At 46.1% G+C, this 17,580-nt stretch overlaps 1 protein-coding gene across 4 annotated transcripts in view; it reads right to left on the minus strand.

The window, feature by feature from the left end:
- The window catches only part of Ccdc180 (coiled-coil domain containing 180), a 64,803-nt gene that overhangs the window by 22,646 nt on the left and 24,577 nt on the right, over positions 1–17,580 (minus strand). For all 4 annotated transcript variants that reach the window (XM_047524127.1, XM_047524128.1, XM_047524126.1 and 1 more), the window contains 8 exons: positions 16,302–16,534; positions 11,597–11,772; positions 9,659–9,839; positions 8,641–8,787; positions 5,956–6,100; positions 5,675–5,791; positions 3,147–3,245; positions 1,325–1,444 (listed from right to left, as the gene is read on the minus strand). In XM_047524127.1, the coding sequence (XP_047380083.1) occupies positions 1,325–1,444; positions 3,147–3,245; positions 5,675–5,791; positions 5,956–6,100; positions 8,641–8,787; positions 9,659–9,839; positions 11,597–11,772; positions 16,302–16,534 (1,218 nt within the window). The remainder of the gene's footprint in view (positions 1–1,324; positions 1,445–3,146; positions 3,246–5,674; positions 5,792–5,955; positions 6,101–8,640; positions 8,788–9,658; positions 9,840–11,596; positions 11,773–16,301; positions 16,535–17,580) is intronic.

Here is a 17,580-nt window from a genome sequence, read left to right on the forward strand (position 1 = left end):
TGGTCCTTTCCCCTAGAGGGTGTTCATTCATCCATTCACTCACTCAGGTCTTTAGAAGTGCTTTCTGAAGGCCTGCTCGCCACAAGGCTCTGCCAGTGTCCTGGGGACATAGGAGTGCAAAAGCCACCAAGGGTCCTGCCTTCATGGAGTTCACGGTTCAGGCAGAAGAGACAGATGTCAAGGCACACTTAAACAAACACACGCTTAGCAAAATTGGGACCAGTGCTATATAGGTAAAGCTCTGGCTTCTTCTGTGAGACTGAGGTGAGACCTGTCTGGCTGCCGTGGACATGCCCAGGCAATGTTTCTGAACAAATGGACAAGGAATTGAAAGAAGGCTGATCAGTGGCCAATTCAGAACACGGGTGGAAACGGTACCCACAGTGAGCACCTAGTTCTGCTGTTCTCTGTTTTATTCCAAGTCTCCTCTCCTGTCAGCTCCGTGAAGGAAGGACCAGGCTGGACCCTTGGAGCCACTGTCTTGCCAGGCACAGCACCAAAGCAGGGTGAGGAAAGCGTCCCACAGAAGGAAGGGTGGCAGAGCTGGGCAGTGAGGGATCCTGTCACACTCTGCTCTTGTAGCACTCAGCTCTGTGGCCTCCCCTGGCTGTTGACTGAGTGCTTCTTGTGGGCAAATCCTCATGGGAGGTGGGTGCAGGCTCTGCCCCCCCAGAGCTCAGTCTCCAGCAGATAGCCCCGTTCCGGGAGACCTCACCACATGCTCTGTGGGCGCAGGGAAGAAGGAGGTGCTACAGGACAAGAGACCCCTGCCCAGAACGGAGGAAATTTATGGCAAGTGACATCTAGGTTGGGTGAGAGGGATGAAGGGGACCCAGAGGCTGTTCTGTGTATCCTGTTAAAGGGTATGGACTTGACTCTGAGGGCAGGGGGTGACATGGCAGACTAGACTCTGCCAATGTTTGGTCTGGTTGCAGGTCAGGGAATGGATGATACAGGGATGTGAGAGGACACGTCTGGCCAGATGGGCAACAAACAGGGGACTGGATGAGATGGCAGTGTGAGACTGCAGAAGCTGGAGGCCTCTCATGGGTGTGGGTTGAAAGGAAGAAGTTGAGGTTGGCGTGGGATTGGCCCAAGAGCCCAAGCATAGGCTGACTTGAGGGGCCTGATAGAGACGGGTGGTGATGCCAGAAGGTGAGGTGTCTCCTAAGAAACCAAGGCAAGAAAGTGACCCGTTTGGGACTGGAACTCATATCAGACTCCACGGCTTGTCATCTTTCCATGGCTTCCCTATAAATCCAGCAGAGCTCTGGGAGGCTCTGTTGAGGCCTGCAGGTCTCCTACCACCCCATGCCACTCCTACCGCATAGACATCCTGAGTCGCTGACACCACATCCAGGCTGCAGTTGAGGTACTTGATCCTCTGGCTCAGTTTTTCTTTCCAAGTTCTGACAAAACCCAGGAGGTCATCCGTGGTTACCGTCTAGAGGGAACATGCAAGACGAAAGCTCTAAGGGGCAGGCTGTGGAGGGCAGGTGGGGGGTTCCACTGGCACGGCAGGGATAGGGCTGGGCTGGAGAGGACGCCTTGGGGTTTCAGGAAGGCCCCTCCCTTGTGGACCCAGGGGGCATGGAGAGTGCTGGGCTGGCTCTCAGGTGGCTGCACTGGGGCAGCAAATCCTCCACCAAGGGACATGGAGAGCTCTGTCCCTGCCATGGGTTCAACTCTGGGCAAGTGAATTAAACTTGCTTGACTCGGTCTCCTCCTCTAAGATAGGGACATGGAATGTTCCCTAGGGTCTCCTTTAGCTCATAGTTCTATGTTTAGAAAGAAACATTTAGTCCAGGTGTGGAAGTGGGTAGGAGGGTGGACTGGCCATCTCCTTGAAGCAGCACCCCTCAGGTGCATAGGGAGGCGCCCTCAGCCATCTTCACCCTCACTATGCACCCAAGGCGTCACTCCTGACTCCTGATTACTGCTATGCAGACTGGACTTCTCCATCACCACGGAAATACCTGTACACCCGAGCTCACATCTCCACCTGGCCAGGAGGCTGGACAAGCCTCCCACCTATCCCTGGCACCTTGGTAGGAGAGGTAATATGAGAGACTAGACTGTTCTATTGCAGAGAGGCAGAGCTTGTCCTAAAGAGCCTGTGGAAAGGTCGTGGCAGGTTAACCTGTTCTCCCCAGTGGGTGGGTGCACAAGGGAGCCCAGGCAAGTCCTAGTCAAACTACTGGAAGCACTTTGCTCAGTACAGCAGTTGTGCAGTGCAAGTAATCTCAGTGGATGTGCGGAAACATGCATGAGTGTACACAACAGGGTCTTGGGTCTCAGTAGAAAAGGAGGATAGAAGGACATTTATTTTGCACACTATGCTCTGTGGATCTTCTAACTGTTCTCAAGGATTGTGCATGACTGTACAAGAATAAGCAACAAAGAGAGAAAAATAAATGCCCTTTCAGTATGAACAACAACAGAACCACGACTCCAAGTCACCGAGATAGAAGAAAAGTGGTAGGAAAGGATGAGGAGGAAGTCTCCACCCAGGATTCCTGCATGGGGCCTTTGGTTCTGGGGTATCTGGTGGAGCTGCCAAGGTGAGGTTCCTTGCATGACCAGGGCATGTGTGCAATGGGGCAGAGACCTGCACTTGTGGAAGGACAAGCTGGGAGGCATCCAGAGACCCAACCTACCAATCAGGGACCCGGGGAACCTCACAACCACACTGGGGCCAAACTTTGCTCCATTTCTGACATTTTGTGACTTAAAGAGAATCAGTTTATGTGCTGTGACCAAAAGAAGCAATTGAAAGCTCAAACAAAAAGTGGTTGATGGGAGGGTGGAGCCCTGCTTCTGTCATTCATTTGAGGCGGGGCTGAGTTCTCAGTCCAAAGCAGGATGCTTGCTAGCATCACAGGGGGAGTGAGACCCACAAAGCCAGACGCAGGTTCCCACGCTCACTGGACTCGGCAGGTGTGCCTGGCTCGTCGTGGGTGGGGATGCCAGCTGGTTTCTCTTCTATTCCCACCTTGTTCCTTCACAGGCTTGATAGGAAGACTCAGCACACCACACCCCTGCTTGTAGTAGAGAAATCCTGTACCCAGATGTAACCTTATTTTAAATTTCTGACGCTAGCACAACACATCCTGACTATTCACACACAGAATCTAGTGAGCACTCACTGTCTTATCTCCCTTTGGGTCTCGACAAATTTCTATCTTGCGTTGAAGCTGTTCCAGAGAAGAATTTAATCCATCTGCCTGCACATTGGACTTTGCCACCTAGAAAACCAGAGGTTCCAAGATTTTGTTTCTAGAATACATATTGTGATCAGAAAAATGTTCAGCAAAATAGAATATCTGAGAAATTGATTAAGTACTGAAAATATGAAATTATGGATGAGGGGATGCACAGTTATACCAAAAACCAGATCAATACAAATTTTTTATTTAAAAAATTTTAAAGAATTTAACCTTTATTTTATTTATTTGTTTTTATGTAGTGCTGAGAATCAAACCCAGAGCCTCACCCATTCTGGCAAGAGTCTTACCACTGAGCTACAACCCCAGTTTTATTAAAAAATTTTTTTCTAACAAATAGGTAAGGCTTAAATGAAACTGATAGCCCAGAATGTGGTGCTAGTCTGTACAAACCCACAGAAGGCATAAAGAGCTGTGAACGTCCATGCTCTGACCCTAGGCTCCAGTCTGCAGGAGGCACCCAAGGGCACAGGCTGAGTGTCCTGGGCGAGTGTACCTCTCTCAGCACAAGCATCCTGACAAGGAAGGAAGGAAGCTCCATCCAGTGTTCCAAAAGGAAGACACAAGGGAAAATGGCAGCAGGGCCATGAGAGGGGAGCCATCCCACAGGTGTTGTGAGGAAACTTTAAAGAGTACACAGCTTATAAAATCGTGTAATAGCAAGAAACCAGTTTGGATATACTCCCACCTTTTCACATATGGAAAGAAACTTAACAATGAATCAAGGCGCAAACTTGACTCTGCGGTAGACTTATGGATTATTATCTCCTGGTGTATTTGTTCTACATTTTCAATATTGCGCGTGGTGGAAATGCATTTTGCTTATGAAACTTGTTATTAAAAATGCAAGCCCCACATTCTGTGAACTGTCAGAAAAGGAATCTGTCCAACACCAGCAGGAGGTCCATTAGGAACATGTCCCTTAAACAGGACAGAGGTGCCCTGGCCCTTAGGTCCTGTTCTCTAAATCTGCACCCCCACCCCCACTTCTGGCATGGGACCTCCACCAAGGTCTGACCTTACTGAAGACTTACTCTGCACCAGGAAATGTAAGCTTAGCGGACATCAGCTCGTTTACTGGTGCCAAAATCTTACCAGTAGCTTGTAGGATTCCCACTCCACAGGCGAGTGAATTCCATGTTTCCTAGGGTGACAGGGGCAGGAGGCTGGACTGCCTCAGAGCCTGAGACCTCAGCCATCCCTTCTTTTAGTGGAATGCACTTGTCACTCCCAGGAGACAGGCCTGTTCCCAGCCCTGCTGGTTCTAGCCCAGTGGGTCCTCAAACACTATTCCCTGAATGGTGCCCTGACCAAGGTGGCTGGTCCAGGCCCTTCATGTTCAGCGTGCCCGAATCCTGCCTATTCCAGAGCCTCTCAATTCTGGAATTGAGCATGTTCCTGCTGATACCTCACCCAGCCACGAATAGTGGTATTCTCAGTCTCAGCCTCATACCCCGGCCTCACTCCTGCTCACAGCTGGCTCTGTGAAGCTAGCAGCCAGGTGGCCCTCCTCAAATGTGTTCCTGAGTACCTCAGACCCATCTAAACCCTCCTTGGCTCCCACTGCTTAACCAGGACCCTGCTGACCTGCTGGCCTTTCCAGCCTCAGCAATTCACTCCCTTCCAATCTCACTTTTTTTTTTTTTTTTTTTTTTTTTTTTTTTTTTTTTTTTTTTGGTAAAGGGCAACTGGGAATTGAACCCAGGTGCATTAACTGCTGAGCCACATCCCCAACCCTTTTTTTTTATATTTAGTGACAGGGTCTCACTGAGTTGCTTAGGGCCTTGCTAAGTTGCTGAGGCTGGTTATGAACTCACAATCCTCCTGTCTCAGCCTCCTGAGCAGTTGGGATTACAGGTGTGCACCACCGTGTCTGCTCAATCTCACTTTGGATGCTCTTGGCACCAGCAGCCCAGGGGATTTTTCCATCATGTCTTCAGGACATTCTGCTCCCCACTCCTGTCTGGCTGGTTCCTCAACTCTCCGGAAGCCCCACTTCCCCAGACTAGGTTCAATCCTCTCCTCTCAGTTCGCACACATCTCTTTCCTCTTCAGGGCACAGATAGCTGGTCCCAGGTTAAGGCCATGATCTCTGGCAGTCAGACCTGAGTTCACACTCTGGCTCCACCATTAAGAGTTCCGTCTTCCTGCCTAAGATGGAATTGTTCTATGCCTCAGTTGCTGTATCTCTAAAATGGGGGCAAAAACAGCACTTGCCACATACAGTTCTTGTGAAGACTAACACTGCTAATTAAAATAAGCCAGTTAGCACAATGTGTGGTGCACAATGACTCAGTGAGTGGTAGGGGCTAAGATTTCATTTCTGCCTTCCCAGCTGAAGAGCGAGTCCACCAGACCGACACCACACTGGCCTCCCGGCACCTGGGCAGTGCTCCACATGCAGGTGTAAGTGATCGATACCCACCGCATGGAGAATGAACCTGTCCTACCTGGCACTTGATGTTCACTTGCAGATTTGTCATCAATCGCTGGATTTTCTCTATGAAAATAAGGTCCACAGACAGATTATGGAACTTACTCTCAAATTTGTTGATAACATCATTGGCCTGTAGAGAAAGATGGGGTGGTTAATCTGGAACTTTGGACTCTGGAAAAGGAGGGGACAGGCTAAATTATTGGTGGGACAGAGACGTAGCCCTTCCTTCACAGGTGACACCCTGAGACGGGCTGTCCTGGAAGCCTGTCGAGAGCGTAGGCAGGGCTCCCCCACCTGGTCCAGGTACTCGTTCTCCATCTTCTCCATGTTGCTCATGATCAAACTCTCAACATACTCTATCCGGGTAGCTTCCTTCTCCAGCCGATTACACAGAAAGTCAAGTTCCTCAGGGGAAAAGTTGCCTCCCTCCGAAAATAATCTGATAGTAATTGGAGAGAAATAAGAGCCACCAATCAGACCTGAAGTTCTCCCCCACCCCACATACTGTGGTGAAGGCACATGGATTATCTAGGTTTCAGATCAAAGGTGCAAGATCACGACAAAGTAAGTGCTGGTGGTACACGCCCAGGAGGAGACTTCTGCGCTGTGGCAGGCTTGCCACTTCTGTGAGTGGGTCGGATGGAGTGCTCTGAAACACCCCATGGAACCAGAAATATGACGGATTCCATTCAAAGTAAAAATGGGAACTGCATAAAGATTAGGATTCCGCAGAATCCCCAGGTGAAGTAGACAACCCCGTGGATGGTGGGTGGTCTGGAAGCTGATGTGCCTGGAGACTTTGGCCTGAGCCTGGAAGCCTGGTGGGGCCAGCATGGAGGTGGAATCCGGGAGTGACACTTGCAGTGTGAGACTGAGTGGGAAAGGAATCCTTCCAGGTACCAGGGCTCTGCCTGCCCAGATCCCAGAGCCGGAAGAGGAGAAATATCTCTCTCCCCCTGAGGATTCGTCACCACAGACTAGACGTTATACACATTTACCAACCGAATTCATGTTCTCTGGAGTGATCCAGAAAAACTTAAGCAGAGAATTTTGATGATTCCTAAGCCAGTAATGCCCCCAGCTGTGCAATAGATACGAACAAGAATTATATCTAAAGGAGTATCATTCATGTGAGTTCAGGCCTCATATAACGTCTCATAAAATCCCAAGGAAAATAAATGAGTCGTAGTAAAAAAAAATTATAAGGAAACAAGTGCCATGAATGAGACCCAGAAAGACAACAGAGAACAGAAACACTCCCTATGAAGACCTCCAATGTTAGAAATTATTCTACGTAATTATAAAATAACTAAGTGCAAGAGAGAAATTAACAGAGAAACTTGAAAATATGAGCAGGGAGCTGCCAGTTTTGATAAAGAACTGAATATAACTAGAAATAGAAATTATACAAAGAAAAATTAAAAACTCAGTGAAAAGATTTATCATGAGATTGAACACAGTTACAGAGGGCATCAGTGAAGAGGAAGGAGAATAGGAAGAAATCAGAAAGAATGAAGCTAAAAGAGTTGTGCAGAGTTACTTAGGACAGAGATATGTAACATATGTCAAAATATAATTTTAGTTTTTGCATCTTTCCAAATTATCTTTTAAAACTCTACATTTATATCCATAAAAATGTTAATAATATCTAAAATAAATCAATCTCTTGCAAATGCCAACATGGAAGATGCCTACTATGATTTGCTGTAGTGTAGAGAATCACACGTCAGCATGTGTACCAGAATTCTGATTCCATTTCTGTATAAAACTAATGATCATTGCTTCTGTACACCACAAAGAAATTTTATTTTTGGAGGACCTCCATTTTCTACTTTACTTCTGTATTTGATCATGTTATAATGGGAAAAATTTTTTAAATTTCAAAATAATATAAGGATTTTTCATAAAAAGAATATAAGCAAGCTACAAATGTCAGAGACTAAATCCAGGATTATTTTCATGTCCAGAATACGTTAAGATCATGGGGGAAGAATAAGGGGAAAGAATAATCACTAGGGAAATACAAATCAAAACTACAATGTGATGTTGCATTGTATCCATTATAATAGCTACTGTAAAAAAAGAAAAACAATAGCAAGTGTTGGTGAGGATGTAGAGAAATTCGAGCTTCTGTACAATGCTAGTGGGAATGTAAAAAGGTGCAGCTGCTGTGAAAAACAGTATGATGGTTCCTTTAAAAACCATGAAATTAAAGACAATTAAGGGATTGCCATCCCATCCAGTCGTTCTACTTCCGGCAATATAAAGAATTGAAAGCAGGGCTTCACACAGATTGTATACCAATGTTCCTCAAATCCTTATTCACCAGAGCCAGGAGGTAGAAACAACCCAAATGCCCATCAGTAGACACGTGGACAAACAACATGTGGTATAAATACATGATGGAATATTAGTCAATCTTAAAAAGAAAATTTTGACATGTGATACAACATGGAAAACCCTTGAAGATGCTGCGTAAGCTAAGTGAGATATACCAGCCACGGAAGGACAGATACTGCATGATTCCCCTTAGATGAGATATCTGGAGTAATCAAATGGATAGAAATGGGAAGTCAAATGGTGCTTGCCAGATGTTTGGGGAGGGGGAATGAGGAGTTGGTGTTTGAACGCTAACAGAGTCTCAGTATGGTAAGGAAAAAAGTTCTAGAGGTGGCTGGCGTGACAGTTGCACAACAATGCACTTAATGCCAACGAACTCTACGTCTAAAAACATGGTCAAAAGGTAAACTTTATGCATATTTTGGCACAATAGAAAGTGAAGGGAGGGCTGGAGTTGTGGCTAAGTGTTAGAGCGCCTGCCTAGCACGTGTGAGGGCCTGGGTTAGGTCCTCAGCACCACATAAAAATAACCTAAAGGTATTGCGGCCACCTACAACTGTATATATCTATTAAGGGAGTGACCAGATCACCGCCCACAGAGCAGCCCTGGTGCCACAGGGGCCGCCTGCTGGCTCCCACCTGCAGTGCTTGATGTAGTCGATGTTGGTGTAACGGAGCTTGCCCAGACTCTCCTCCAAGTACTGCCGGAAGCTGCGCAGGGACACCTGGATGACATCCACGTAGCTAAGCAGCTCTCGGTGCAGTGTGCTGTTGAGAATGGCCAGCCTGTGGGGACAGAGGAGGAGCAGGTGGAGACGGGAGACCAGCCTGGGAGGTGCCGTGATGCCCTGGGCTCGGGGGGGCACCCTGGGACGCTGCTCCACTCCACACAGCGCCCGGCTGTGGAGCCACCAGAACCACGGCCCAGCCTCTCTGGGGCACTAGGAAGAAGTACAAAATGCCCATGTCCACAGGACACAGCATGTCACTCTGGGGATCACAGAGCATTCCTTTCTTCCTTCTGTTCTCTGTCACCAAATTGGTAAAAGAATCCCAGCCCCCCCATTCAGCAATCTCTGAAATGCACCAATATGGCTCCCTCACCCCATGCTCTCTCAAAAGAGCAAACCACCAGTGTCCCCTTTATGACTAAGACCACCAGAACGAGTTGCCCTTTGACAGCTTAGCCACCTGCCAAGGTCCTTCCTGTGACCTGACTGAGGCCACCACCTCACACCCCCAGGTGGCCTCCCTGGAGCCCCTTGCTCTATCCTGAGCATAGCCCTGGTCCTGGCCGATGTGTCTTTTCTGGAGAAATCAGTCCTTCCCACTTGTTTCCATCCAAGGCCAGGACACCTCCTGCAGGAATTCCTTCCCGATTCTCTCAGAGCAGAAGTAGTCTTCCACCACTGACATTCGGGGCATGTGTCAGGATGCTTGTATGTTCCTGTGTGTATGTAGCCTCTTCTGTCCCTGGCTGCTCACTGCCCCCAACCCCACTCCGCCCACCAGGGCTTGCCCACGGAGTTCAGCTCTGACTCTTATGAGGAGATTGGCTCAGAAGCAGGACCCTGAGGGCCTCCTGCTCCCTTTCAAGCAGCAGCCTGGCTGGGCTTCTAGAGCCAGGCAGCTGGGAGGGAGATTCACAGCCCCTTACTTTTGGCTTTTGGTGGCGTTCAAAAAGATGTGCTCCATGTCGTAGATCTTGCGGCGAAAGTTTTTGCTCCTCGTGTTTTGCTCTTCTTGGAACTGGCAGAACATCAGCCTCTCCTTCTTGAGCGTCTCGATCACTCCAGCACAGTGTCTGTCCAACCGCTCTTGGTGAAGCAAGAGCTCAGCTGCAAGAGGATGAGGCGAGCTGGGGTCCTCTGGGACCTGAGTCACCTCTGCACTTTCCCTCCTTGGAACAGTGTCCATATGCTGCCTCTCCCAGGCCAGTCTAGGTCCCCTGCCCTGCCACAGTTGCCCTTGCCAGGGTTTAGGCTGGAAATGGGCACCGACCTCTGAGAGATCACTGGAGATCTCACTGAAGAGGAGGCTCTGCTGAGCCAGGAGCCAGGCGCTCCCAGCTGCAGAGGAAACAAAGCTGGGGCGATGGAGAGTCCTGAGGAGCACCCCGGGAGCAGGGGGGATGCAGGGCTGAGTTCTAGGTGGAGGGTCTGGAGGGTACAAGAAACACAAAGCCAGGCAGTCTGGGTTTGTTCCTTACATAAGAGGATATTCATGTCTAGTGAGTCCAAATTAGAACTGGCTTCCAAGGCGGAGTAGAAAGAATACAGACTGGACTTCCAGAGCCCCGCCACAGGCTGTAGAGTGAGTAGAGCCCCCGCATCTCCCATCTAACACCCTCACCATCCTCTGGCGTGGTGGAAGTGCCGTGACCCCATCTCTGCCCAAAACAAACAGTGCGTGGGATTCCTTCCTCTGGCTTGGCTTTTCCACCATGTTGACCAGGGAACCAGGGAGGGAAAGGGAATCAACCTCTAGGGGGTCGCTACTCAGTACACATGGTCTTATTCCTCAGAGCATTTTGTACACTCATTTCCCAAGTAAGGACAAGGAGGTTCCAGATGACAAGCAAGTGACCCAAGGCTGCAGGTGTGGGGATGTCGATCAGCTTCTGCTTACACACGTTCACTTCTCCAGGCGATAGGGGCTTGGAAGGCATCAGGTAGGCGGTCTCTGCTAGCTCTGAAGGGCTGTGGTGGACCTTGGAATATGATCCAAGTGAAAAACCAATAGGGTGGCTGAAGGACCCTACTAGAATTGTGTTTCCCCATTAATGGAAACACGTAAGAAAGAACTGGCATTTCTTTATAAGTGTGCTAAATTGATAAGGTGGAAAGAATGGCCACCACATTTTGGAGGCTGTGTCTTGCACAAAGTACTTCTAATTCCTCACCATACCATTTTAGAAGACTTAATTACCACCTCCAACACTCCTTTCTGCAGATGAAGGAGGAGACAGAGAGGTCAAATAACCTGGCCAGAGTCACACAGCCAAAGGAAGTTGAGCCTAAGAATTCTAATTCTGAAGCTATGGACTTCCTCTAGAGCATTCACCATGCAGGTGTGTAACTGATCTGAAATCCAAGAGCAATAACAGAACAATATTCTTCATTTCAGCCTCTACTACCTCAAGAAAAAAGAAAGATGAAAGAAAGAAAGAGAGAGAGAGAGAGAGAGAGAGAGAGAAAGAAAGAAAGAAAGAAAGAAAGAAAGAAAGAAGGAAGAGGGAGGGAGGGAGGAGGGAGGAAGGAGGGAAGGAAGAAGAAAAGAAAGAAGAAAAGAAAAAGGCCAAAAAAATCTTGAGGGGCTGGGGTGCAGCTCAGTGGTGAGTGCTTCCCTAGGACACTGGGGCCCTGAGTTCTATGCCCAAAAATGGGAAAACAACAACCTGGATGGGGCTTCTGAGCACTCCCTTTCTTTTCCAGCCTGGGAGGTCCATACCCCATGCACATCTTCCCTGCTGTGATGAGAACGTACTAAGTGTTACATGGGGCAAAGTGGGGCAGGTGACAAAGCCGGGGCCACAGGAGAGCAGGAGCAGAGAGGAGTCCGGGGCAGGACGGGCCTTCCCCAGCGGGGCTCACACCTGCCCTGACATTGTGGATGTCCTTCTCAATGTGCTGGATCCTTGGCTGGTGCAGGTGCAGCTGCAGTTCTAGCTCTGAATCCAGCTCGTCAATCTTGGTGGCCACGATGACCCGGGCGTTGAGGGCACATTGGTCAAACCACTTCTCTAGGTGCTCGAAGAAGCCAGTTCGAAGTCTAAAGGGAGAACAGGAAGGTCAGTCCTCCTGGCAGTCATGACCCCAGTGCTGCCCCTCTCCACACCCCTTCCCCTTTTATTTCCCGATTACGTCCTATCTCCGTGTGTGGATGGACTGTCGTTGACTCAGTGACTGGAGGATTTTGGGTGGTTTCCGACCTTTTGGTTTTACAAAGACGACTATGATGAATAACCTTGCATGCACGTCAAGTGAGGAGGCACTCTACGGGGCGAATGCTCTGAACTAGAATTAAAAGACATTTGTGGTTCTTGTAGCTCTGGCCAAACTGTTTCCGTTGGAGAACAACTTGCCTTCCTTCCAGCAAGGAATAATAGCTCCCTTCCTCCACAGACTCGGAGCATATTGTCGAAATTCTGAATTTGACAATTTTGTCATATTTTGATTGAGACTGAGCATATTTTCATGTGTTTGACTATGTCATTTTTTTCCTATATGCTATCCATCAATAACTTTTGCTTGTTTCTCTATTATATAGCTGCTTTTTATTCAAAAAATAATAATTTCTGGATGAGTCCTATTGACTGTGATGTGAATTATAAATACTATTTCTCAGTTTATCATTTTTTTCTATAAAAAGGGTATGGTGTTTTTTCAAACACACATTGTTAAGATGTCAGTTCTTCAAAAATGTATCTGTAGATTCGATGCAATAACAAGAAAAAAAATCTCAGCAGATATCTTCTTAGGGAAACAGAGGAACTGATTCCAAAATTCATATGAAATAGGAAGGGCCAAGAATTGTGAAGACAACCTTGGAGCAGGACTAAGGAGGAGGACTTGAGCTACCTGATGTTAAGCCATAGTAATCAGGTAGTTTGGGGTTGTTGTGGAAGGATGGACACAGAGAAATAGAAAAGAGGCATGGCAGACAGTGGGGGAGAGCAGAGGACCCAGGGTCAACTGGGTCTCCACATGGGAAAGAAAAGAATCTCCACTCCCGCCTCATGCCACAAACATAACTCAGTTACCAGAGATTTTAGATCTAAATATGGAAGTTTAATATAAGAACATTTCTACTATATAACTTTGGGGCATCTTTTCATGACCTTGGGGCAAGCAAAGATCTCACATATAGGACAAAGGTAAACTAATGAAAAAAAGTAAACAAATTGGATCTTATTTAAGAATTTGTTTACCAAAAGATACCTTTAACAGAAGGTAATCAAACTATTTTGAAAATTTATACTTCAATAAAATAGAAAATCTTGAAGACATCGACAAATTTCTAGAGACACAGGATCTACCCAAACTGAATCAGGACAGACACAATTTAAACAGAGCAATTTCAAGCAATGCAAGGGAAAATGCTACCAAAGGCTTACCAGCCAAGAAAAGCACAGGACTAGATGAATTCACAACCGAGTTCTTCAAAGAAGAATTAACACCAATACTCCTGAAATTGTCCCATGAAATAGAAAAGGAAGGAGCCCTTCCAAACTCATTCTATAAAGCTAGTATCACCCTGATACCAAAACCTGACAAAAACACATCAAGGAAAGAAAACCTCAGACCAATATCCCTAATGAACATAGATGCAAAAATTCTCAACAAAATTCTGGCAAATTACATACAAAAACATATTAAAAAGATAGTGCACCACAATCAAGTGGGGGTTCATCCCAGGGATGCAAGATGGTTCAACATCCAGAAATCAATAAATGTAACTCATCAATAGCTTAAAGTTAAGAATCATATGATCATTTCAATAGATGCAGAAAAAACATTCGACAAAATACAGCACCCCTTCATGCTCAAAACACTAGAAAACCTAGGGATAGTAGGATCATACCTCAACATTAATTACATATGCTAAACCCACAGCCAACAGCTTTCTAAATGGAGAAAAACTGAAAGCATTCCCTCTAAGAACTGGGACAAGACAAGGATGCCCTTTTTCATTCACCACTTTTATTCAATAGCATCCTTAAAACTCTAGCCAGAGCAATTAGAAGAAAGAAATTAAAGGGATACAAATAGGAAAAGAAGAACTCGAACTATCACTATTTACTGATGATATGATTTTATATTCAGAAGATCCAGAAAACTTCTAGAACTAATAAATGAATTCAGCAAAGTAGCAGGATATAAAATTAACACCCCAAAATCAAATGCATTTCTATACATCAGTGATGAATCCTCTGAAAGAGAAATTAGGAAAACAACCCCATTCACAATAGCCTCAAAATAAATAAAATATTTGGGAATCAATCTAACAAAAGAGGTGAAAGACCCCTACAATGGAAACTACAAAACACCAGAAAAAGAAATTGAAGAAGACCTTAGAAGATGGAAATATCTCTCATGCTCTTGGATAGATGACAGAGAGGTGTGAAGGGAGGGGAGAGAGTATGGGGTAGGGAAGACAGTTGAAAGAATCGAACATTATTACCCTATGTGCACATATGATTATGTGACCAGCATAGCTCTACATCTTGTACAACCAGAAGAATGAGACATTATATTCCATTTATGTATAATGTGTCAAAATGCATTCTATTGTCATGTATAACTAATTAGAACAAATTTAAAAACAGAAAAAATAAAATACCTTTAAAAACTGAAGTAAATAAATAAAAGGCAAATCCAGAGATATGTAACAAACTCCCATAAATGGATAACAAAAAGGACAGACGATCCATCAAAAAAACACAATAACAAAAGATTTCACGAGGCATTTCACAAAAAAATAATGGCCCCCAAGTATATGAAAAGGTGCATAACATCATGACTCACCAGGAAAACGCAAAGTGAACCAACAATGAGGCATTACTACAATTACTCCAGAAGAGCGAAAATAAAAGCCACTGGCAAGACCAACTGTTGTTGAGGGTGTGGAACAACCGAACTCTCATATATTGTTTATTAAAAACCATAAAACTGTTAGGACCACTTTTGAAAGCTCTTTGATGGCATCTTTGGGCCATGTCTACAGATGGATGTACACATATTCCGTGACTGAGGAATTTTTCTCTGTGAGCTATATATGGAACAGAAATATAGACACGTGATCACCAACAGACTTGTACAAGTGTGTTCAGAGCAGCATGACTGGTATATCCTCAAATCGGAAAAGATCCAAGTGTGCATCATTAAACTGGGTAAATAAAATGGATTAAAATGAATAGCATTTGTCATGGGATACCACAGAGATAGAAAAAGTGGATTCTAGCCATATTCAAAGATAGATATGAGTTTTATAAACATAATGAAAGAAACCTGACATAAAAAGAGTGAGTTCTGGATTATTTCACTTAAATAAAATCCAAAAGTAAGCAAAATGAGCTCGGAAGTTAGAACATTTATCCCTGGGGAAGGCAGGGCAGGGACTGGAGATGGGCCCTGTGAGGTGGTGTCCCAGGGGATTGGTAACAGGCTGCTTCTTGTGGGCTCTGGGTTCCAGGTGTCTTCTCACTGGACCATTCATGAAGTGATACAGTTTTGACTGTCATACTTTTAGATCTGCTATCCTTGGATATGCAGATTCAATTGGTTGGACACAGAACTTTTTTCTGGTTAGTTACAAGGTCAAATGGCACAGGGGTCAGTGTCAGACTCTGGAATTACAGGGTGTAATTCATGTCTTGGATCTCACTGCTTCCCACCGTGGAGATTGTGATTAAATGACTAACATCGTGTGAGCTTTGGTTTCTTCATCTGTAACATGCAGTTCATTATGGTACCTCTCTCACAGTTGCTGAGGGAATTAAATATGCTCAGTAAATAATAGTTCTTAAGGGATCCTTGTTGATCTTTGTTGTATGGACTGTGGAGAGGCAAGGCAAAGGCCCGTGTGGAGTAGGGAGGAGGATAATGTTTGAGTTGAGATGTTTAGACGTGAGGTGACCCTGAAGTGCAGGAGTAAAAGCCCTGAGCCTGACTTTCCCCTCCTGCTCCTAGTCTCTAGCCTCTGGTCACCTGTGAGTGTGGGAGGTGGACCAGGCAGATCGAGAGCTGCTTAGTCCTCTATGACAGGGCAGAAGCAGCAGGGCAATGGAAGTGCCATTCAAAAGCCAAAAGCAAATATCCACAGTTGATTCAAACTCTAATACAAAGGCCCAGAAACTTGGGAGTTAGGAGGGGAAAATCCTCAGCGGTGGGATTATGGGTCATTTCTTTATTCTTCATTGTTCTGTTTTCTGCCCTGAGTATGTCAGAAAATCAGTGTAAAATACTGTACACAATATATTCCTACCTATGGTTTATATCTATAGAATTAAAACAAAGAAAAAAAGAAAGATGTGCCAGGGACCCAGAAGCACCTTTTGGGGAAAACCGTTTCTATGCGCCAGGCCCAGGCCCGCAGAGCAGCCTGGGAGGACTGAGGGGCCACGCTCACCTCGGATGTCTGTGACTGCAGATAATTCCAGGACTTTTTCACCAGGTTTTAGTGTGTTTTCCTCAGTTACCTACATTTAATTCTTTTTCAGCTAAAGCTAATCTTTTGTTATATTGCCTGGGAATAAAACTCAGAGCAAGAGAATGAGAATCAAAGGGTTTTGTACTCACTGTTTCTTAATTTCTAAAATGAGCATGGAGGGAACTATCACTCTTTCTGTGAACTCATTGCAGGAAGCGTTGTCAAGGCATGGGGTTGAGAAGGCGGAATGGGGCCTTCTGCAACCCTCTTCTTCTTCTTCTTCCAGGGATACGAAGACAAAATAAGTGTTTCCACTGGAGGTGGTGAAGGACTCCATGTCCTTGGAGGAGAACTCATCCAGAGACTCTTCCTTGGCGTCAGTCTAAGGAGGCAACAAGACTTTAGGATCGACGTCATCCAAGGGACTCGGGAGGCCAAGCAAGGTTGCACGCCTTTGGGCCAAATGCGCCTATAATTGCCCATCTCCCACATGTACACAGAGTGCTTTTAAAATTGAGAAGTTAAACACACAAAGATCTGGATTCCTGGATTCTCTTCCAATATCAGGAAACATGCCAATTCTGAGCCCATACCCACCCAGCATCCTGGGCGGGTGGAGCAACGACTGCTCAGTCTCCGCCACTTGTCATGGTTTTATACTTGGCCCCAGGCCACTCCTCTTGTACACACCTGTGGGCATTTGAGTTTGGGATCCCCACTCAAAAAGAAGCCTCCTCTACCAGTTCTCCCAGAGCAAAGCAGGAAATGAGTCCTTTGCAGTTCCATCACTTTGGAATTTGAGTTATTGTTCTGTGAGTTTGAGAGTGCTCTTGAGGACAAGGTCTCACTGCCTGGCACTTAAAGGAGAGTTCTGTCTGATCTCTTGTTTTACACACTTAGTGGAGAGGAGGGAGAAAGAGGGAACCGGCGAGGGTCAGCCGGAAGGGCTGAGTCCATCTGTACAGTGAAGAGGAAGGGGAGGGCTGACAAAAGCCAAGTTGAGGGGTATCTTCAGAGTGGGCTGCAGGGAAGTCAGAACAGGAAGGTGAGTTTTTAAAATCACTGTTGTAAAGGAAGAATTTAATTTCTGTTGGCAAAAATTAAAAGGAAAATAATACATTTGCAGGTCTTTTTGTTTTGTTTTGTTTTTGAGGCTGGCAATTGAACCCAGTGGTGCTTTACCAACTGAACCACATCCCCAGTCCCTTTTATTTTTTACTTTGAGTCAGGGTCTTGCTAAATTGCTGAGGCTGGCCTCAAACTTGCCATCCTCCTGCCTCAGCCTCCCAGTTCGCTAGGATTTCAGGTGTGCACCCCTGGGCCCAGCACTTCTTTTTATTCTTGTGTATTTCCCCCACATTTTCACTGGTGCAGGATTGTTGTGCAGTCCAGCACTTTTATAGTTGTTTACATGCACCTCTATGGAGA

Source organism: Sciurus carolinensis, chromosome 14 (genome assembly GCF_902686445.1).
Source record: "Sciurus carolinensis chromosome 14, mSciCar1.2, whole genome shotgun sequence".
Lineage (NCBI taxonomy): Eukaryota > Metazoa > Chordata > Mammalia > Rodentia > Sciuridae > Sciurus > Sciurus carolinensis.